A 24,056-nucleotide genomic window follows, 5' to 3' on the forward strand; every position below is an offset into this window, starting at 1 on the left:
GCATATTGGCACAAGGTCTTCTCCTCCAGCCTCACCTTGGAAGCATATCCCCAGGCAAGTTTCTCACCAAGAACGCTTCCACTGCAAAAATGCCTGCAGCTCTAAATGAAGCAATGGTTTAAAGGAGCACTGCCTGTGAAGAGCGACCTTAATCAGCGAACGTGCCTTGTCTTCTCTGTAAAAGCCTGCACTTTATCACTCGCTGTACTGTGTGCTGGCTTTTACAGAGAGGATAGGGCAGATGTGCTGCCATTCCCAAATCTGCTGCCCTAGGCACCGGCCTTTTTGGCCTAGGCCATAATACGCCCCTAGGTTTATCTAATAGAATATATTAATTCTATACACTCTCCTCCTTTGAATAATTGTTCTCCTAACCAAGCCCCAAAGTATCAGATGTAGACTCAAGTCTACAGATTCCTGCTTGCTCCTGTTTGTATAATAGGTCTTTTCATATGCAGGGAAGGGGGGAGTGTCTGCTCTTCTTGCTTTCACAGCCCCTTTCAGTGGGTGTCCCAGCCTAACCTCATCAACAGTGCTAAACTGGGAGCGTCTAAGTAAGTTTTCAAAAGGTTTTATACTGGATTTTTGATCAGTATCTGTTCATATTCTTCTTTTACATGCAGTTATATGAAAATTGGTGTCCAAGGACATCTAGCCTAGAGAAACAATTTCAGTTGCATTTTTTACTTTTACTTTTTTTGTGTATGGAATCATGAAAGTTTTCTATCCCTTGCCCATGCAAATAATAAAATAATGACACATTTATGTGCAGTCTATATATAATTGCAAATTATATATTCAATTACATCACTGGTTATATGGCAACACCCATAACTCACTCCATGAATAACACTTTCAAACTGGCATTTAGTATATTTTACAATAACGTGACACAAATAGCTTTTTTTCATTAATATTTTGAAATATTATAATTGAAATGTATGGTGCCAGGGTCAAACTAATAAATTAACTGCAGGGATAAACATGCTGTAGTGATATAATTATATTCAGTATTCCACACAGTTTGTGCACTAAACTGATCAGGATATTTCTAACTTGTAAAAAGAAGCTTTATTAAGTTCAATAGATAACTTTAGATAAAATTGCATATAGCCCACCCCATCTTTTATTTTGGAAATTGATCGTACTCATTTGTAGTGATTTAGCAAATCTCCAATGTGTTTTCTACAAACTCTTTTGTATTGCACAAATCTATATACATTGTATACATTGAAGCTATATATATGTACTACTTTTTATTCACTAAATGTGCTCTTATTTTGCAGTACATGGGCTGTATTGAAGTACTGCAATCAATGAGATCGCTTGACTTTGCCACAAGAACGCAAGTTACAAGGTAATATCATTTACTATACAAAGTGTTATGAAAGCATTGACTCTTCTGTTAAGTCAGTGCCATGCAGTGTAAGGCAACTAAATATATGTCAATGGGAATATACTCTTATGTGCACAATCTCTATAACCACAATGAAGTGCTTTAATAAATGAATTCACATATATCTTGTGACTACAATATCCTTGTGTTCACTGAATCAAAGTTAAAAAATAATCATGATTTTAGTCTAGATTTTATGAAATGCTAATGCCTTTTTCCCATGAGAAAGTATTGCATAGTGCTGATGTATCCATGGATAGACAATCAGTTTACCTTAAAGCATCCACAGATATTCTTCAAAGTGTTTTTATGTGTTTGATCGGAGTAAGAGATGTTTCAATAAATATTACAATCAATCTGAGAGGGAATTAAGAAGCAACAAGAGAAAAGAATGCTGGGTGTCTAAGAGGGAGGAAGATTACTTTGGCCTAGATTGGGCTATGGTTGGTTAATATCACTAGAGCGCAATCCCTAAATACCCATTATTACTTTATTACTGTATTTTTTTAATGTGTTTGTGCAACTTTTTTGTTTTGCGAAACAGTACAGCTCTGAGGACGCAGTAATCATTCTAGCGTAAATCGCGATTGCACTCATGCAATCACATTTACTTTCAACTTGTAATATCAAAGCCATTTAACATGCACGCAAACAATCATGAAAACCCGATATTGCTTGCACTCATATGTTTGCGCTCCACTCATAATCTGGCCCTAAATAAGCAATTAAAAGTATGATAGAATGATACCTATTTGTTAAAAAAATAGCCCACAATGCACATATTTAACTGACAAAAAAGTAATGAAAACTAAACTAGAAACAAATGCAAGTTAATCTGTAGTAAAAACATTTTAGTTTAATTTGTACTTTCGGTAAACTGAGAATCTATTTTTTATGAATATATTTATTTAAATCAAATATTTGTTGAAAATTAGGGCATAGTACAATTACCATGGGATATACAGCTCCTACAATATACATATTACATTAAAATGTATTGGTTATATCAGTGCCAGGTGCTCTGCTGTTACCCTCACTCTCCCCTTGAGATTCTCTATCACAGATAATCTCATTGCTTTCTAAGGGATGCTTCTAGATTCTGTCCTTTTTCTAAGAGTTCTACCCTGTGAAGTCTACACTATAATTTCACTCCAAGGTGGAGAGTTTTTGATATCAAGCATTTACAGCACATTACAGGGCTCCAATTAGTTGGATTTTTTTAAAAATAATTAAACAGCACTCTCCCCTCACCTGACATCTCAATGCTGAATGTAGCATCTGAAACATACCCTCACCATCAAACTTTGCACTTTCTTCACATATTACTTTAAAAAGCCAAGATGAACCTGCTACAAAGCTGTACAAAGGTCTGGAAATAATATGAGCTGTACACATAGGATTATTAATGGGAATGCTTGCTTGTTGCTTAGGAGACAGCTTAGCTGTGCACTCTTATTTAAATGACGGCTCAGCTATTGATTGGTCATTGGTGCATGTGCATAATTGTGCATATCTGCTGCTTTGCATTCAGGTGATTTAGACCATAACAGTTATTCTGCAACTGCTCTGTTGTTCATGGTATTCTCGTGTATGCCACTGATAGAAATGGCATAAACTACAAATTGCATAAATTTAAAAAAAAAATGCCTTTTGGTAATATCCATTTAAAAATTTGAACATTTAAAAAAGCTGTGTTTTATAAAAAAAAACTAGAATGTCTATTTAAATACATTGAAAAGCTCTTATTGGGAAGGTTTATGAAAATAAATATGCAATCATTTTTATATGTCAAGATTTCAAGTAACATATATTGTGATATTCTTTCCCAAGAATGTTTCATGTTAAACATATTAGTTTCAAATAGTACATTTGTAGCAATTTATGAAAATAAATAGAGTTGATGTGATCCATTTAGATTTTGAAATGTATGGTAGAAACAAAAGGTTATTGTACGATATAAAGGAACCTTTAGACATAACTATTTTACATAATTACAAAATAAAGTTTATTGCCTGAAGAATGATTGTTATCAGAACTTGTTTATATTCAATAATTGGTATAAATGATTCTTCTAGAGCACAAAACTAAATTTCTATTTATGTTATTTTTTAAAATAGGCTTGAGAGCATATATACCATTTTGGTATATTTCATGCCACTGTTTTGTTGTCATATGCAATCATTACAAAATTGTTAATTTTGTCACAAACATTGGGTTTCTCACTGACATTATTTACACATAACCACTACAGCCATAAGAAAAATGGATGTAAAAGGTTTTCTGGGGTCCCTTTTGTTTAGAAATACCAGACATGCATGGCTTTTGGCAATAAGATTGCCACTAATTGCACCACACTTCTGAAATTACTGGCAGTGAAGGGTTTAATTAGTTAACTGGTAAGAGTAATAGTATTTTAATGCAGAGATTACTCTCCCACCTGACACTTCCCACCTCCCTCTCAAATAGCTCTCCCCCCATACACCCACAGTCTTGATAACCCACTTAGGTACTGGCAGACAATCTGCCAATAATAAGTTTTAGTTTTTTTTTTAATTTCTTTTAAATAAATACATTTTATTTATTTAATCAATTTCTGCAGTGTAGGATCACCCCTTACCCTCTTACCCTCTTACCTCCCTGATCTCTCTCAAACAGCTCTCTAACCCTTCCCTCTCCCAATTGTGTCCACCATCTTAGGTATTGGCAGCTATCTGCTAGTACCTAGTTTATAGTTTTATTTTTTATATTTTGTATATATATTTTATTTTTCAATTTTTAGTAGTAGTAGTAGTAGTAGTAGTGTAGCAGTTACTGTAGGGTCCCCCACCCTGATTTTGCCATTTTTTCTCTAGTGTTGCGTCCCTTCCCTCCCTCTCCCTTCTTAATCTTTTCTGTGGTGTAGGGCCAGTCCCACTCCCTCTCCCTATGCCTCTAACGATATGGCAATCTGCTTTCATATGGCAATGGAGAACTGACTATGCTCTTCTACCATATTAAGGCAGATGACTGCAGCCCAGGACTGCTGGAGCTTCCTGTAGGTCCAACGTATATATACATTATGTGTTACGTTGGGTTATGTACATATGTATATATGTCGCATTGGCGCATTGGGGTTAAGCATTTTATAAATGGGTCTAATACAAATCTGAAGACTATCATAAAACAGACTTGGCTTTCACATTTTTAAAAAGATCTTTTAATTAACATGTTAAGTTTTAGTACTGCCAATACCAATAAATAACTTGTTCATGTAAAATTAGAATGTTTTGTTCTTATTGGTTACATAACTTTTGTGTTTACAATGTTGTATTAAGATTTTGGATAAGACAGCTGCTGATTGGCTGACCTGCATTTACTTTTTGCCAGGATTACCTTGGGTGCTTTATTTTGGGCATTTAATGTTACAGAAGCCTCACAACAATTTAATACAGTTTATATTTTTACTGTGCCTTTAAGCATAAAGAGGTGAATATGCTAATGGTATTTGTCTCCAGTATTATTATTTTTTGCATTCACTAAGTAAGTAATTATATTATCTGAAACTTCCTAAACGTATAAGGTCTGTTCCCAAATTTTACTCATGTTTTGCCCTGCCTTGAATGAATTAACCATCAAATTAAGAAACTGAAGCAAATTGTGCAGTTACTTTTCACCCCATGCTCACTTCAAGCTCTAAACAATAATGCCTTTTAATACCACAGCATTATATGTTAGCTTGATATTTGCTGAATAACTATCTTTGTTGAGCTAATTTATTTCCGTTTTGTTCAAACAAAAAAGCTTTCTGTTCTATGGCGCAGCAGAGCATTTGTTCTGAAAAGCATTTTTTTCGATAACGTTCTTTAACTCTTTTACTGCTCTTCTTGAAAACTTACAATGAACAAAGACACTTAGTGTTATTGTGATTATTGAGTACAGAGCGATGACTGAATGGTATTAAAAAAAATGATTGTACGCTAGAATACAAAATAAACTTTTTCCGCTGCATACGTCTATTCAAGACAATTACCCTGTTTGTCATCCTCCCATTGCTTGATCACCATTAGCTTCTGTAACTTAGAAAATAGAGCACTCAATTTAAAACCAATTACCAGTTGATTTTGACCTTTTCTCTTTATGGTTCACAGAAATTCTACTACATGTAGCTGCAAAATTTATGATAAAGAAAGAATGGGAAACATTTTTTGTCTTTGAAGTTATATCCACTTGTTATGAATTTGGGGCCGATGATCATAAATTTGTGGGCATGGAGAGATATCACACAAAATCTTTGTTCGTTCTGGGTTTTTTATAGCGTTCTATTATAATGTATTAAGAGATAAGCCTGCCCAGAGGGCAGACTATTTAAAAAAAAAAACTACAAACCCCAAAGCTAAAATTACACAAAATAAAAAATGAAAAATTACAGAAAAAAATAAACAAAGCTATAAAAAATAAAAAATGTAAACCTAAACTAATACCCCTATAAAAAAACTCCCCCAAAAATAAAAACACCCCCTAATCTAATACTAAACTACCAATAGCCCTTAAAAGTTAAACAACTCTTTTACCTAAACAAATTACTAATTACCCCCTAACAGTAAACCCCCTCCCACCCACCAAATCCCCCAAAATAAAAAAAACCTAACCCTAAAAAAAAACTAAACTACCCATTGCCCCTAAAGGGGCATTTGTATGGACATTGCCTTAAAAGGGCATTTAGCTCTTTTACTTCCCTTAAAAGGCCAATCAGCTCTTCTCCAGCCCCCCAAAAAAAGCCTAATACTGAGCCCCAAATAGGTACTTAACTCACCGTTCCTGAAGTCCGGTGGAGAAGGTCTTCTTCCAGGCGGCTCCATCATCTTCTATTTTCATCCGGAACGAAGGCGGCGAGGAGCCAAGGTGCAGAGCTGTCTTCACCGATGCGTGGATCCTCAGCGGCGGTCCTCAAAAACGGCGTTCCTCGGCAGCGGCATTCCTCAGCAGCGTAGAGGCTCCTCTTCATCCGATGTCCATTGTACACTGAAGATTGAATGCAAGGTACCACATTCAATTTGGGGTACCTTGCATTCCTATTGGCTGAAATTTTTAAATCAGCCAATAGGATTAGAGCTACTGAAATCCTATTGGCTGTTCAAATCAACCAATAAGATTTCAGTAGCTCCCATCCTATTGGCTGATTTTTAAAATTTCAGCCAATAGGAATGCCAGGTACCCCAATAAATATGGGGTACCTTGCATTCAATCTTCAGTGTGGACGGACGATTGCATGAAGAGGAGCCTCCACACTGCTGAGGACTGCCATCACTGAAGACTGCCGCTGAGGATCCATGCATCGGGGAAGCCAGCTCCGCACCTCCACTTTGCGCCGCCTTCGCTCCGGATGAAGATAGAAGATGATGGAGCCGCCTGGAAGAAGACCTTCTCTGCCGGACTTCAGGAACGGTGAGTACCTATTTGGGGCTTGGTTTTAGGATTTTTTTTGTTTTTGGGGGGTTTATTATTTTTAAGATTAGAGATTTAATGGGCTATAAAAGAGCTGATTGCCCTTTTAAGGGCAGTAAAAGAGCTTAATGCCCTTTTAAGGGCAATGACCATACAAATCACCCTTTAGGGGCAATGGGTAGTTTAAGTTTTTTTAGTGTTAGTTTTTTTTATTTTGGGGGGTTCGTGGGTGGGGTTTTTTTTACTGTTAGGGGGAACTTCGTATTTTTTAAATTTAAAAGAACTGTTTAACTTAGGGCAATGTAGTTAATTTAGGGGGTGTTAGGTTAGGGGGCTTAGTAATTAAATTAGTTATTTGCTTTGTAGGGGGTTGGCAGTTTAGGAGTTAATATGTTAATTAGGTTTATTGCGATGTGGGGGTTGGCGGTTTAGGGGTTAATAGGTTAATTAGGTTTATTGTGATGTAGGGGGTTGGCGGTTTAGGAGTTAATAGGTTAATTAGGTTTATTGCGAAGTGGAGGTTTGGCGGTTTAGGGGTTAATAAGTTAATTAGGTTTATTGCGATGTGGGGGGTTGGCGGTTTAGGGGTTGATATTTTAATTATGTTATTTGCAGATTAGGGGTTAATTACTTTATTATTTTGCGATGTGGGGTTGGTAATTTTGGTGTTTGTTAATACTTCATGTGTGAGGTTAGGTTTTTTTTGTTATACTTCGTGCGGGCGGTTAGGTTTCTTTTTATTTCTTGTGGGCGGTTACATGTTTTTTTGTTGTTTGGTACAGGTGGTTGCGTGTTTTTTTTTTTAAGGCTTCGTTGTCTACGCTGCATCCAGGAGGCTTCCTAAAATGGCAGGGTGGTAAATCTAAATCCTGTAGAGAATCGTTTGGTCAATTTGACTAACTGATACACACAAGGTGGCACCTTTTTCCATTTGTTTTTGTCTAGATGTTATTTCCGGTTCCCTATGAATGGATATAAGAAGAGTGTGGCCCTTTGAAGAGGCTCTAGAGAACTCTTTCCATTGTGAACGATTCTCTCATTGAGTACTGAACTTGAAGTATTTTTTGTGGAAACATATGTTTAATTTGATTTGTTTCTTTTCTGTCTCTGCTAACTTTATTTTAATAATAGTATATATTATTTATCTGTGAGTTTGGCGCCTGCTAGGGTTTTTGATTCTATTTATTCTTGTACAACAGAAGAGGTGCACAATCAGGATCAGTGATGTTATTGGCTTTTTAGCAGCTGTATCATTTGTTTGGGGTTAGTGTACATGCAGCATGTGAGCTTTACATTTATAGAAAATGTATTTAAAAAACCCTCACTAATAATATAGAGCAATGCAGCCACTGCAAAAATGTAAAGCTCCTGATCTGAATCGTGCATCCTAACCTGCACAGTTGTAAAAAAGCCAGCAACCACACTGATCTATAAATGCAGTGCGAGAATACCTGTACTTCAATATGGAGGAAGCCAGCATGAGGCGGAGCTTCACCGTCTGGCAAATTTCAGGGGTTAAAATAGAAGAACTGCTTTGAAGATAGCAGCAGAAAAAGGGAGAAAAACACTTTCATTGTGAATGGTAACCATGCTATTGTATATGTGCCCAGCAGATTAATGTTACTTTAAAGGGACAGTCAACACCAGAATGTTTGTTGTTTAAAAAGATAGATAATCCCTGTATTACCCATTCCCCAGTTTTGCATAACTAACACAATTATAATTATACAAATTTTACTTCTGTAATTACCTTGTATCTAAGCCTCTGCAAACTGCCCCCTTATTTCAGTTCTTTTGACAGACTTGCACGTGCGTGAGCTCAATGTTATCTATATAAAACACATGAACTAATGCCCTCTAGTGGTGAAAAACTGTCAAAATGCATTCAGATTAGAGGCGGCCTTCAAGGTCTAAGAAATTAGCATATGAACCTCCCAGGTTTAGCTTTCAACTAAGAATAACAAGAGATCAAAGCAAAATTGGTGATAAAAGTAATTTGGAAAGTTGTTTAAATTACATACCCTATTTGAATCATGAAAGGTTTTTTTGGACTTGACTGTCCCTTTAAGTTAAAACTGTTTATAGTAAATTTAACTAGACACGTAAACACAGGAACATTAGTTTTTTTATTTGAAATGCATTTTAAAATGTCTTCTTTTAGATGCAACAAAAACAATGATGGATTTTATGCCCTTCTATTTTTTTTTTTCAATTATTTTGTAGTGTATATTCAGAAGCTTCCACTGTTCCTTGTTTATACTACACAAACAAGAACATAAGATCCTGAATATACAGATTTCCAGTATCAATTCTACATATCTTAACTACTGAATATGATATTATTTATTTTTTTGTGAAGTGAGGGAGACCTTGTAGCTATAAATCCAATACTGTATGGATATCTTCATTCATAACCAGACTTTAAGGTCAGTACAATTTTGCCCAACTGTCTAACAATAAGCAGCAGCAGCATTAGCCACTGATATAAGGGCAGAGGAAATAAACACTATTGTGGTGCCTATTATTACTTTCAGAGGTTATTAGAGCATAAAGGTATCTGACAGCTATGTATAAGTGGATATTCTTAAACGTTTCTGTTTTATATAACTGGAGGGTTTTTTTATCAGTTGGAGGTATATATGGAAGAGGGAAGTTCATCTATATAACGGCTAGATTACAAGTTGGGTATTAACTGTTGTGCTCGAGCGATATAGGCTTCTTGCGCGTGTCGGAGATAGCGTGTATATTAAAAGTTAAAAGTAAATGCGATTGCGAGAGCGCAATTGCATTTTTCAATAATGTAATGTAAGATTCATAATTCTTCATGTGTGCTAACCCAACACTGCGTTAAACCTAAATCGCAAAACAAGAAATGCTTCACGCATATTTTCCATTCCTGTGGAAAATATTTACTTTTTATTATTAAATATAAATTTTTACATCTATCGGATAATGTTAATGTAAAAAATATATTTATACCTATAATGTATAGCTATACAGATATACAGGTATCAGTAAATACAGACATATATAGAAATATGTATTTACAATAAAAATTACATTGTTCTGTACGTGAAGAACATTGGATTAGCGTGCAAACAATAGGTGTTAGGAATTTTTTTATTGTGAAAATTCTGTAGGTTTACTTTCAAAGTGTAATACGCGCGCAACCCAATGTGCACAAAAAGCTTACTTCTAGCGAAGTTTATGCCCAAGCAAAAGCACTAAATAGCACGCCACCTAAATTGGATAACATTGTTAGTGTATATATATATATTATGTTTTATGTGTTTGTGTAGTGTGTCACATGTTTGTCAGATGTGTTATATGTTTGTGTGGTGTCACGTGTTTGTGTGGTGTGTGACGTGTCACGTTTGTGTGGTGCCATGTGTGTGGTGTCACATGTTTGTGTTATGTGTCACGTGTTTGTGTGGTGTATCACGTGTTTGTTTGGTGTGTTACATGTTTGTGTGGTGTTCGGTGTTTGTGTGGAGTTATGTGTTTGTGTTATATATATATATCTATAGCACAAAGAGGAATTCCAGCACTCACCTCACCAGCACTCACAAAACTGGAAGAGTTACCGCATCTGGCCAAATGGGACAAGCCCAGGTACCACGTCAAGGTCTCTCCCAAAACCTGGGTCTCTAAAACAGCCAAACAATGCAAGCTCTCAATCAAACAAACTGGAAACAAGTGAAGGGTGCACAGGCTTATGTAATCACCCTAGACACATACAAAACATGGAATGGGACTGCACTCTCAGACTGGACTGGGTACACATCCTATGAACCTGCAACATGCACAGCCCTGGGTGCTCAATAGCACTCTAAGGCAGCTGCACTGCCCCCAGAGTCCCAGGCAGTTAACCCTAGACAGGTCTGGGTGCAAGGCCCATTGGGAAAATTACAAAACAAATACAGCACACAGAGGAAGTCCAGCACTTACTTGCAAGCTCTCAGCTAAGATTAAAAGCAAAAATGGAAGAGTTAGTAAGAGAGTGCAGTCCCCTTCCGTGTCTTTATATATACATATATATTAGTATATAACTAATTGCTGTTGAAACTGTGAGTAATCTTACTATAAACGAGGAACACTGGATTGAATATCATTTTGAATAATGCTACTCTTAGAGAAGATGATTTTATATTTGCTTTAGGTTCAGAAATCTACCTGTGAATTTGATCTAATATTCTACAGGCTGTGATATTGACCACTCAGTCTTACTAATGAGAGATGTCATTATGAGAGGTAGAGTGTCTTTATTCTGTATATGTTTCTAGTGACGCTGGCAGTGCTGTTATGTGGCACAAACAGTGTTCTGTGCCATGAGCGCAAGACATAAGTCTTTATGTGGCTACATTCTGTGGTTATTTTAAAAATGCTCTTATCCTTATATTAAGTTGGAATAATGTGAATTACTTTATTTATTTTCCATAGGGAAGCAATAAGTCGACTTTGTGAAGCTGTGCCAGGTGCAAAGGGAGCTACAAAGAAAAGGAAGGTAAGATGATGTTACAAGGATGTTTGTGTAGTGTGCCACATGTTTGTGTGATCTATCATGTGTATGTGTGGTGTCACGTGTTTGTGTAGTGTGTCACATGTTTGTAAGATGTCAAGTGTTGTGGTGTGTGACATGTTTGTGTGGTGTGTCACAAGTTTTTGTGGTGTGCCACATGTTTTTGTGGTGTGCCACATGTTTTTGTGGTGTGTCACATGTTTGTGTGGTATGTCATGTGTTTGTGTGGTGTGTCACATGTTTGTGTGGTGTCACATGTTTATGTAGTGTGTCCTGTGTTTGGTGTTTCACATGTTTGTGTGGTGTCACATGTTTGTGTAGTGTGTCCTGTGTTTGGTGTTTCACATGTTTGTGTGGTGTCACATGTTTGTGTAGTGTGTCCTGTGTTTGGTGTTTCACATGTTTGTGTGGTGTGTCACATGTTTTGTGGTGTCTCACGTGTTTGTGTGGTATGTCATGTGTTTGTGTGGTGTCACATGTTTGTGTAGTGTGTCCTGTGTTTGGTGTTTCACATGTTTGTGTGGTGTCACATGTTTGTGTAGTGTGTCCTGTGTTTGGTGTTTCACATGTTTGTGTGGTGTGTCACATGTTTTTGTGGTGTGTCACATGTTTTTGTGGTGTGTTACATGTTTGTGTGGTATGTTACATGTTTGTGTGGTATCATGTGTTTGTGTGGTATCAGGTATTTGTGTAGTGTGTTACATGTTTGTGTGGTGTGTTACATGTTTGTGTAGTATCATGTGTTTGTGTGGTATCAGTTATTTGTGTAGTGTGTTACATGTTTGTGTGGTGTGTTACATGTTTGTCTGGAGCTACGTGTTTGTAGGGAGTTATGTGTTTGTGTAGTGTGTCACATGTTTGTCAGATGTGTTATACGTTTGTGTGGCCTCACGTGTTTGTGTGGTGTGTGACGTGTCACGTTTGTGGTGCCATGTGTTTGTGTGGTGTCACATGTTTGTAAGCTGAATCAACTCTAAAAAGGTAATCTAGGATTTGAGGAGATGTATCTTGCAGAAGAATTTAGTAAGTTTAAAGTTATTGTAGGCTAAAAAAATAACAGCTGTTACACAAGTAACCAGATGTATTTAACAGATTGTCCAACCCAGGGACACTGATATCATGTGAGTGTGACGTGATGCATAACTAGTCTCTCTGTCTCTGACTACAAGGGTTAGTCTTTCTGCTTTACCTATTGGTGTTTATGTGTGTGTATTTATGCATGTGTGTGTATGTGTGTATGTTTGTGGAACCAGCAAATTACAGGCCTTGTTTCTACAGCATGGGAGGTACACAGTGTCACTATACAGTACCACTATATACAGTACGGGGGGGCTGGACCATTTTAAAGACTACTGTGGTCACTTTATAAAGTACTGTGGCGGGTAGGGTCAGGCCAGCCATCTCACCGGCAGATTACAGACTGTGTCACTAACTCACTATATACAGTACTTTTTTTGGGGGGGGATTTCTTAGATTCTTGCACCTGAGCCCTGTGGTTTCTAGTTACGCCTCTGGTCTAACCTAAAACCATAAAATGCGTTGACAATGCTTTTTATTTGGTTCTCCATTTCTTCAGCCCACATTCTTTCTGAGCCATCACCAATTTGCTACTTACACAGATTGTTCATATCTCTGCAGCTCATCTCTGCCCTGTGGGTATATGGGTCATTGTACTATATACTATAAGGAAGATCCTTGTGGTAATACCTCAAGTGTCAATGTATTCAAAGATATTGTTATTTTAAAAGGAAACTTTTATATAAATTGTGTGAAAAGCGCAAAAGTTTTATTTGTGACCTGTAATATATGCGCAACTAGGTGCTCCCCTCGTAATTAAGCCCCAAATGTTTAATTGTGAATAATTAAACAACTGTGCAATACACTTTAATTATATATTTATTTGTTTTCCTGTAATTTAACTTTAAAAACTGTAGTGTTTTCACTTTCCCTCAAAGGCTGGAATGCAGAACCCTGATACTCCTACATGCTACCCAGTGATTGATTGATATTTGATGGAGCTTGTTTATGTTTGTTCCTAAATGTCCACAGCAAAGGAAGTAAGATAAACATTCAGGAGACTTCAGGAAACAATGCATATTTTTCTATCATGACATTTTTAAATAATTCTAAAATATTTATTTTGCATTCAGATATTTGGAAATGCAGTGATTAATTTCTGATGCATAAATAAAATGATACTTTAATATCCCTTTAATGTGGTACAAAGCCACCACTAAATAACCACACTGTAATGGCTACAAATTTTTAAAACATGAAAAGCAATGCCATTTTGGTTGAAATAGACCTAGCTATTTCAGAAAAAAAAATATTGAATTAATTAGCAGACATAGTTTAGTTTTGCTTTTGATTCTATGAAAATTTTGCAAAAATATTAGATGTAATTAAAAACAAAATTTAGATTTCCCTGTTTAAAAACTAAAATTTGTATTTACTTAGAAAAAAAAACAGGATCTATCAGCATTAACATCAGAAAAATGTGTGACTTGCTGTTGCTATAACTAATTAAATGTCTGGAGTCTCTTCATTCAAACTAGTGCTATATTGTTTTCAGTCATTGTTGCCTATTTATCATTATTCAGGTGGATAAAGTTCCCAGAACCTGGGGCAAAAAAAGAAAGCATCCATCACCCACATTTATTATTTATTAAGTGCTATCCCTAACCCTGCTCAGCCTTGTCAATCATCCTAGGCGAGTCAGAGTCATTGCTAGTACTTTTGAAAGCCCCTTGCTTGTATTTAATCCAAAGTATTCTCAATATTAATAGAATAAGGGAAGAACTATCAAAGAAAATGTTGAGGAATTCTGCAACCAATGTGACTTGCTTTATATATATACATTATGAGAGGTTTGTTTGACAAAAGATAAACAAATACATTTCTTGAATGGCGCTGTCCTTCAGACACAATTTGGTAACTTTAAGAAAGATTCATAACATGAGTTTAATGCATTTATAAAACTGTAAAAACTTTAATTCTATTGATTGATTTGAATTTGAACATTCAAATCAGCCAATCGGAATGCAAGGGTACCCCAATATAAAAGGGGTACCTCGCAGTAACAATTCAGTGTGTGTCTGGTGACCGCATAAAGAGCACCTCTGTGCTCAAGGTCGCAAGATGAGGACCACTGCCGCCGCCACCTCCTCTGCCGCCACCGGGATGAAGATGGACCGCCACTGGGATGAAGATGGACCACCCCGAGATGAAGATGGACCGCCGCCGGGATGAAGATGAAGCGCCGCTGGGATGAAGATGAAGTGCTGCCGGGAGGAAGATGGACCACTGCCGAGATGAAGATGGGCCGCTGCCGGGATGAAGATAGACCGCCACTGCCATCATCTTCGGTGAGTACTATCTTGGGGTTTAGTGGTAGTTTTTTTGTTTTTTTTGGGGGGTGTTTTTTTTCTAAGATTATGTTTTTTTTTTATATGGGCAGCAAAAGAGTTAATGCACTTTTTAGATTCTATTTTGGGTTAACTTAGGGGTTGTTAGGTTAGGAGGTTTAGATGTTAGTGGGTTACTTTGCATAGAGGGCTGGCGGTTTAGGGGTTAATAGTGTAGTCCAGACTTTGCTATGTGAGGTGCGGCAGTTTAGGGGTTAATATTGTAGTAGCAGCAAAAAGGGTAAAATGGCACCTATTTAGCAGCAACACTCGTCCGCACTATTGCTGACAGGTAAAGCAATTATGAGCCCTTGGCCTGTAAACCCCCACATTCAATTCACCTTTCTCTCACTGTGGCTTACAGCTACACCGCCAACCCCTTGAATGACCAGCTTCCAAATAATAACCAGTCCTAGGGGAACAAAACCGTACTAGCCTCCGGGCAGGATGGTTAATATTGTAGTGCAGACTTTACAATGCAGGGTGTTTGGTGGTTTAGGGGTTAATAGTGTAGTGCAGACTTTGCGATGTGGGGGGGGGGGGGTCAGTTTTGGGGTTAATAGTGTAGTGCAGACTTTCCGATGGGGGGGGTTGGTGGTGAAGGGGGTTAATAGTGCAGAAGCTTACTTTGCAGTGGGTTAATAGTGTGCAAACTGCGATGTGGGGGGATGTAGCGGTTAAGGGGTTAGCAGTGTAGAAGTTTACTTTGCGGTGGGGTGTGTCGCAGTTTAGGGGTTAATAGTGTAAAGAGATAGTTTGTGATGTTGGGTGGTGGTGGTTTAGGGGTTCATAGTGAAGTTTTGTTTTATCTGGACAAAGTTTGAGCTGTAAATGCGATTGCGTTTGAATAATCGCATTTACTTTCAACTTGTAATACGAGCCCATATTAGCGCTCTACACTACCCATAGAAAATATGGGTAGTGTAAATTACCTTGAGTTTGCACAAACAAATTTACGGTAATTTGAACGGCCTGCCACATGTAATATGGATTTGAGAGTAAAGAACACTGCGATGTTGCGATCGCGTTTACGCTCCTAGTGCTCCACTTGTAATCTGGCTCATAATGTCTTGCATATTCACAGAGAGAAAAAAGGTCTGACTATGTAAAAATCACTAAGTATGCTGCTGCACAAGCAATAAACATAAACAGCTTCTAGCGATTTGCATATAATAATATTGTACAACAGTATAGAGAATGCAGACTGACATAAACAAATGTGTTTACATCCCCTGGCAACGATGGGAGTACAATGCCTTTAGTACTTATATTCAAGTATTGATAGCACAGATAGTAATAATAAATTATAATGGCACACATTATAGTAAATTGGGTACACTGTAGATCACATAAGAATGTGCTGAAGTGTACAGCTGTCTTAAAGGGATACTAAACCCAATTTTTTTTCTTTCATGATTCAGATAGAGCATGAGATTTTAAGCAACTTTCTAATTTACTCATATTATAATATTTTCTTTGTTCTCATGCTATCTTGATTTGAAAAAGCAGTATTGTAAGCTTTAGAGCCAGCCTATTTATCATTCAGCACCTGGGTAGCACTTGCTGATTTGTGGCTAAATGTAGCAAACCAATCAGCAAGCGCTACCCAGGTGCTGAACTAAAAATGGGCCGGCTCCTAACCTTTCATTACTGCTTATTCAAATCAAGATAAAATGAGAGCAAAGAAAAATTGATAATAGGAGTAAATTAGAAAGTTGCTTAAAATTACATTCTCTATCTGAATCATGAAAGAAAAAAATTGGGGTTAGTATCCCTTTAAGGTCTTTGCAAAAACACCTGCACAGAGGATGTTATTAAATCTGAACCCTTAGAAATAAGTGATTATTTCTCTGTGTATATACAGCATGTAGTGCTTTATCAGCAGAGAGTTGAATAAGAGTATAAAACTCAATAATAATAATCATGAAAAATGGCTACTCCTAGTGGTGAGAAATATATCCCATATGGTATGGAGGACTGTGGACCATCATCATTTTATGAAAGAAATCAGCCTTTTTAGAATTTCACTATGGACCTTAGAGTGTTAGATGATTATATAGAGTGATTTTGTCTGAGTAGAGAATTTTATATAATCAGACCCTAAGAATTTGGCTATGGTATACAGACAGAGATTTGATAAGGAAGCATGAGTGTGTACAGAAAGTGATTAAATAAGGAGATCTAATTTCCCTGCCAATAAAAGGCTATTTCATACACAAAAATAAACCAAAAGAAGCAGTGTTTCATACATTTTATACAGCTTGTATAACAAGTATTTGGAAACACAGTAAGGAAAAAACTATTTTACAGTACATAGTCCCTTTAATGCATATTTGTTTTTATTTTGCTGGAGTAATCTCTCTTTCTTAATAAACATATGTTATTAATTTTAATATTCCATTAATAAAATATAATATTATTTACAGACCAAGACTAATATAATGTGCTAGTGCCAAGTTTATGAATTTGCTTGAATAAAATGATTTTATTTGATTCATGCACAGAGCAACTAAGTGTGTATAAACAATTGCAAATATTAGATATAGATACTTAATATTATCAGTTTAAAAACTCGGAAATAGAATTTATTTATTTTTTTTGTAGCCGCCTCTGAAATTTCTGTCCTGTGTACTGGGGAAGAGCAACTTACAGTTTTCTGGACTGAATGTTAAACTGACCATCTCAACAAACAGCCTGACTCTGACAAACATGGAAACCCAACAGGTGGGTATGGAAAGAATGTGTTTGGATGGGAAGGTTCAGTCATCTCTTTCTCAATACCTCTGTATACCATAGTGTTGGGTATTGTAACAGTGCGCTTTGCCCTTTCCAAACCCTCATTTCTAAACCTCTACAGTCTCCTTTCCTCTGCCATTCTTGTTAACATTCCAGTCTAATTTTCTTCTCAGCCTCTCCCTGTACTTGTCTCACTCTATAGATCTCTCTGCAGACAGTTACTTTTACAATGACTGTAAACACAACAAAGTAAAATCTATCCTTGTTTACAGGAAGAAAATCGTGGCCGGACTTTTAGCCGACGGACACTTGGCCGACGGACATTTGGCCGACGGACATTTGGCCGAAACACAAGTGGCTGTCACATAACAGTCCGGCCACGAGATAGATAGATTTGATAGATAGATACATAGATTAGATAGATAGATCAATAGATGCAATAGATACATTTGATAGATACGATAGATAGATAGATAGATAGATTTGATAGATAAATAGATAGATTTGATAGATAGATAGTTTCCCAGACAGAGAATTACAAAACGTGCGGCCTAGGACCCATGGTAAGGTTCCCAGAGGCAGTTGCGGCGCCCGAGGCTCTGATTAGAACAGAGCACTCTGGAACGTATCTGCCCTCGGCCGAAATCGGAACATTCTTTAGCTTTCTGTCTGTCAGCCAAATGTCCGTTGGCCAAATGTCCGTCTGCCAAATGTCCTTCTGCCAAATGTCTTTCTGCATTTTGTCAGAGCACCGAAGAAAATATATATGAAAATGGAGCTAAGTTAATTCCTTTAAACTTAAAATGAGTCTTGGCAGTTATGGATCATTTAACTAACCACTGTGCACTAAACCTATATATGTACAACAAACATTATGTTGCATTAATCCCTAGAGTACCTACCTTTAGCCAAAAATAAATTAGGGGCATGTAAGTCAAATTTAAACTTGTTTATACTCATGGTTCTGGCTGAGCATGATATTTTAAGGGACTTTTTTTACTTCTACTTTTCAATTTACTTCTATTATCAAATGTATTTCATTCTCTTGGTATCTTTTGCTGACAAGCATACCTAGGTAGGCTCAGAAGCAGCAATACACTGCTAGGAACTAGCTGCTCATTTGTAACTATGCACCTCTGCCTTTTTTTCAAATATATTAAATGTGTGCACTCTACCTTTGTTACAAACAAAAACAAATTTGGTGCTAGCAGTCATAAAATAGTATTCAATGAATATATAAGAGAAGTCACAACTAAAAATAATAGCTGTGAGAAAGAATAACAAGGCAGCACTCAAATTGCATAAATAACAAGTGTTGTTACACTTGTTATTTATGAAATTTGAGTGCTGCCTTGTCATTCTTTCTCACAGCTATTATTTTTAGTTGTGACTTCTCTTATATATTCATTGAATGATATGCACCTATGCCTCTTGTTATATTCCCAGGGCCGCCACTAGAAATTTTGGGGCCCCTGACTTAACCATTGATCAGGGCCCCCCCCCCTTTGACACGTGCAAAACGTATATACACTTTATTCTTAAGTGTCTATTTAAACTTGGAAATGTTGTAAAGGTAGTAACATACAAACACACAGACACACTCATACACTGAAACACACACACACACTCACACATAAGGATTCACATATAGACACTCTAGCAGACACACAAAGAAACACACTCAGGCACAGACACCCAGACAGACACTCAGCACTTGTTTACATTGACCTGACAAGTAATGAGGTAAACTACAGTTTTGTAAAAAAAAGGAGATTTAGAAAACCAAATATGGAGTTCTGATTATCTTTTTGTAAAGGAAGATGCCAACTAAATGATGCAGTGTCTGAAAGGAAGGGCTCTGAACTGCCTAAACAATAATTTAAAGGTTAAATGGTAGATTGGCGACTTCCGCAAAGGTTTCATTAGTCTCAAAGTCTGTAGAAAGATGGGAATAATCAGTAGTAATGTCAAAATGTCCTAAAAAGGAACAGACAATGGACACACACACACACACACACAAACTCAAACTTGCACATACACCCAGGAAACACCGACAGAGACACCCACAGAAAACACAGAAAGACATAGACACACAGAGAGACAACCACATAAAACACAGAAAGACAAACCACACCCTCACTGAGACATCCCACCCAGCAAACACAGACATACATACACCACCCCACCCTCACAGATGCATCAAAGAAAATACCACAAATACAAACATACACACACCCTCACAGAGACCCATAGAAAAAGCTCAAAGACATATGCACACACCCTCACAGACATCCACAGAAAATGCACAAAGACATACACACCCACCCTCACAGAGAGACCCACAGAAAAAAAATACATACACACTCATAGAGACACAAACCAAAGCACAAAGACATAAAACACAGACACCCACCAGAAACACTCACAGGAGGAAATATTTATGCACCTTGCATCCCCTAAATCAACAGTGTGTGACATGCATGATTAAAAAATTTGCAGAAATTAAGAGATCACTTTTAAAGAATCATATTTGTAAATGTGCAAACAAAAATAATTCTGTGAATTCAAAATGGTACATTAATGATCTTGGCTAGATGGCTAGATGAAGAAAAGTACTTTTAAAAGGTTGACATTTGTTTGTTTGATTTTTTCCCCCATTATCCCAAACAAGAGCACCACTTCAAATATAGTGTACAAATGTTCCCATCTGTCAGCTGTACTTATGGATTTGAAAATGCTGTACTCTATATGTCTTGGTGGAACCATAAGCTGTGGTACTCATACCATTAGATCTGTTAAATGCAGCATTTAGGCTTGTTGGTATGTATTTCAAATTAAGTCAGCTGTAGTGTAACTGAACAGTTTTAAGTTAGCCTGTCTCATTTCAAACACTGAGCAAATCTTAGTCTGAGAGTATAACAGGTTTATACAGATGTAAAAAATCTTAGATAAAATGCCTCCTTGCATCTGGAAAGTCCCTTGCATAAAGGGGCAGTAAAACTGGAATGTAATATATATATATATATATATAATATATATATTATATATATTACATATCTGCCAAAAGGGCACCTACCATTTTTGTATTGAGGAAGAACATTTCTGCATGGTTTTAAATATACAGGGAGTGCAGAATTATTAGGCAAGTAGTATTTTTGAGGACTAATTTTATTATTGAACAACAACCATGTTCCTCAATGAACCCAAATAAAACTCATTAATATCAAAGCTGAATAGTTTTGGAAGTAGTTTTTAGTTTTGTTTTTAGTTATACGCTTATTTTAGGGGGATATCTGTGTGTGCAAGGTGACTATTACTGTGCATAATTATTAGGCAACTTAACAAAAAACAAATATATACCCATTTAAATTATTTATTTTTACCAGTGAAACCAATATAACATTCTCAACATTCACAAATATACATTTCCTGACAATCAAAATCAAAACAAAAACAAATCAGTGACCAATATAGCCACCTTTCTTTGCAAGGACACTCAAAAAGCCTGCCATCCATGGATTCTGTCAGTGTTTTGATCTGTTCACCATCAACATTGCGTGCAGCAGCAAACCACAGCCTCCCAGACACTGTTCAGAGAGGTGTACTGTTTTCCCTCCTGTAAATCTCACATTTGATGATGGACCACAGGTTCTCAATGGGGTTCAGATAAGGTGAACAAGGAGGCCATGTCATTAGATTTTCTTCTTTTATACCCTTTCTTGCCAGCCACGCTGTGGAGTACTTGGACGCGTGTGATGGAGCATTGTCCTGCCATTGAAATCATGTTTCTTCCTTGAAGGATGCAGCACTTCTTCACTGACCACTGCTTGAAGAAGGTGTCCCTTCCAGAAACTGGCAGTAGGACTGGGAGTTGAGCTTGACTCCATCCTCAACCCGAAAAGGCCCCACAAGCTCATCTTTGATGATACCAGCCCAAACCAGTACTCCACCTCCACCTTGCTGGCGTCTGAGTCGGACTGGAGTTCTCTGCCCTTTACCAATCCAGCCACGGGCCCATCCATCTGGCCCATCAAGACTCACTCTCATTTCATCAGTCCATAAAACCTTAGAAAAATCAGTCTTGAGATATTTCTTGGCCCAGTCTTGACGTTTCAGCTTGTGTGTCTTGTTCAGTGGTGGTCGTCTTTCAGCCTTTCTTACCTTGGCCATGTCTCTGAGTATTGCACACCTTGTGCTTTTGGGCACTCCAGTGATGTTGCAGCTCTGAAATATGGCCAAACTGGTGGCAAGTGGCATCTTGGCAGCTGCACGCTTGACTTTTCTCAGTTCATGGGCAGTTATTTTGCGCCTTGGTTTTTCCACACGCTTCTTGCGACCCTGTTGACTATTTTGAATGAAACGCTTGATTGTTCGATGATCACGCTTCAGAAGCTTTGCAATTTTAAGAGTGCTGCATCCCTCTGCAAGATATCTCACTATTTTTGACTTTTCTGAGCCTGTCAAGTCCTTCTTTTGACCCATTTTGCCAAAGGAAAGGAAGTTGCCTAATATTATGCACACCTGATATAAGGGTGTTGATGTCATTAGAACCACACCCTTCTCATTACAGAGATGCACATCACCTAATATGCTTAATGGTAGTAGGCTTTCGAGCCTATACCAGCTTGGAGTAAGACAACATGCATAAAGAGGATGATGTGGTCAAAATACTCATTTGCCTATAATTCGTGCACTCTCCTGTAGAATTTCTACAGCATTGTCAATTAATCATAAATACACCTGCTGCTAAAAAAATTGTTTTTATGGACCCCTGGCCCCACCATACAACTACTACCACACTGAAGTTTACAATCCGAAATTGCACAAAGAAATAAAAAACTTTTGCTAAGTAAGTCCCTACCTCCTCTGAAAATGAAAGTGATCTGCCGTCTGACTCAGCCACACACTGTACAAACAAAGTGCCCAAGTCTGTCTCACACTGTGCATAGTGGTAAGTGCGCACCTCAGAAATCCTCTCAAATGCTAATATTTTACTCTTTGTAATAAACATTTCCCATGCCTCAATTAGCACTCTGCTGTAGTACCCACTGGTGGCTGCCAAAATGTAAAAAAAAAAATTTTTTTTTTTTTTTAGTTCTTGCTCATGGGCCCCCCCTGGCCCATTGGGCCCCTGACAGGAGTCACCCCTGTCACCCCCTGATGGCGGCCCAATCCTCACCAGATGTGTTTGATAGCTCCCAGTAGTGCATTGCTGTTCTGGGACTGACATTAAATATGTATTTAACACCTCACAGTTGTATGTAAGCAATAGTGTATTTAATTTCTATACATTTACTGTATGTCCCTTTAATATTGCTATTACACTTATGAAGGACCCAAGTAGGTCTTATAAAATATAAAACAAGTTACATAATAACAGTTATTAGGCATTTATGTTGTTAGGCCCTTAAAGGGACACTGAACCCAAATATTTTCTTTTGTGATTCAGATAAGCAAACTTTCTAATTTACTCCTATTATAAAATTTTCTTCATTCTCTTGAATCTTTATTTGAAATGCAAGAATGTAAGTTTAGATGCCGGCCATTTTTTGGTGAACAACCTGGGTTGTTTTTGCTGATTGGTGGATAAATTAACCCACCAATAAACAAGTGCTGTCCAGGGTCTGAAGCCAAAAATAGTAGATTAGATGCCTTCTTTTTCAAATAAAGATAGCAAGAGAACAAAGAAAAATTGATAATAGGAGTAAATTAGAAAGTTGCTTAAATTGCATGCTCTATCTGAATAACGGAAGAAAAAAATTTGGGTCAGTGTCCCTTTAACTGCCCTTCGTTTCCAGAGAATTTTTAGCAAATTTGCTATCACTCAGCTTCAAAGAATAGAGCCTTTGTTTTTTTTATTTACCGATTAAAAATAATTTTATTTTAAAAGTAGACAACCCAGGGTATTGATCTAGGGTAGACCCATTTTAGTACATTTCATGACACCATTTGGAGGCCAAATATGATCATATAAAAAAATTGTTAAAGGGATACTAAACCCACATTTTTTCGTCCATGATTTAGATAGATCATGCAATTTTAAGCAACTTTCTCATTTACTCCTATTATCAAATTTTCATTGTTCTCTTGCTATCTTTTTTGAAAAAGCAGGAATCTAAGCTAAGGAGCTGGGTTCAGCACCCTGGATAGCGCTTGCTTATTGGTGGCTACATTTATCCACCAATCAGCAAGCACCACCTAGGTGCTGAACAAAAATTGGCAGGCTCCTTAACTTACAATCCTGGTTTTCAAATAAAGATAGCAAGAGTACGAAGAAAATTGATAATAGGAGTGACAGAAACAATTTGGGTTTAGTATCTCTTTAATTTTTTTGCAAAATGTGGTATTCTCGCTGAAATTATTTATACACATTACTGCGGTCATAAGGCAAATGGTTGTAAAAAGGTTCTCTGAGATCCCCTGTGTTCAGAAATAGGAGACATATATGGTTCTGCCAGTGGTTTTTAGCAATTAGAAGGCCACTAATTGCAGCTGTGCACCACACTTCTGAAATAACTGGCAGTGAAGGCGTTAATATTTGTTCTAGTGTAGAGATTACTCTCCCACCTGACAACTC

The 24,056-nt window shown here is 37.1% G+C and overlaps 1 protein-coding gene across 1 annotated transcript in view; it reads left to right on the top strand.

The window, feature by feature from the left end:
• The window catches only part of SHC4 (SHC adaptor protein 4), a 193,038-nt gene that overhangs the window by 101,567 nt on the left and 67,415 nt on the right, over positions 1–24,056 (top strand). Inside the window, exons 2-4 of the mRNA XM_053719895.1 lie at positions 1,287–1,357; positions 11,261–11,324; positions 17,348–17,467. Coding sequence (XP_053575870.1) covers positions 1,287–1,357; positions 11,261–11,324; positions 17,348–17,467 — 255 coding nt within the window. The remainder of the gene's footprint in view (positions 1–1,286; positions 1,358–11,260; positions 11,325–17,347; positions 17,468–24,056) is intronic.

Source organism: Bombina bombina, chromosome 6 (genome assembly GCF_027579735.1).
Source record: "Bombina bombina isolate aBomBom1 chromosome 6, aBomBom1.pri, whole genome shotgun sequence".
In the NCBI taxonomy this organism is placed as follows: Eukaryota; Metazoa; Chordata; class Amphibia; order Anura; family Bombinatoridae; genus Bombina; species Bombina bombina.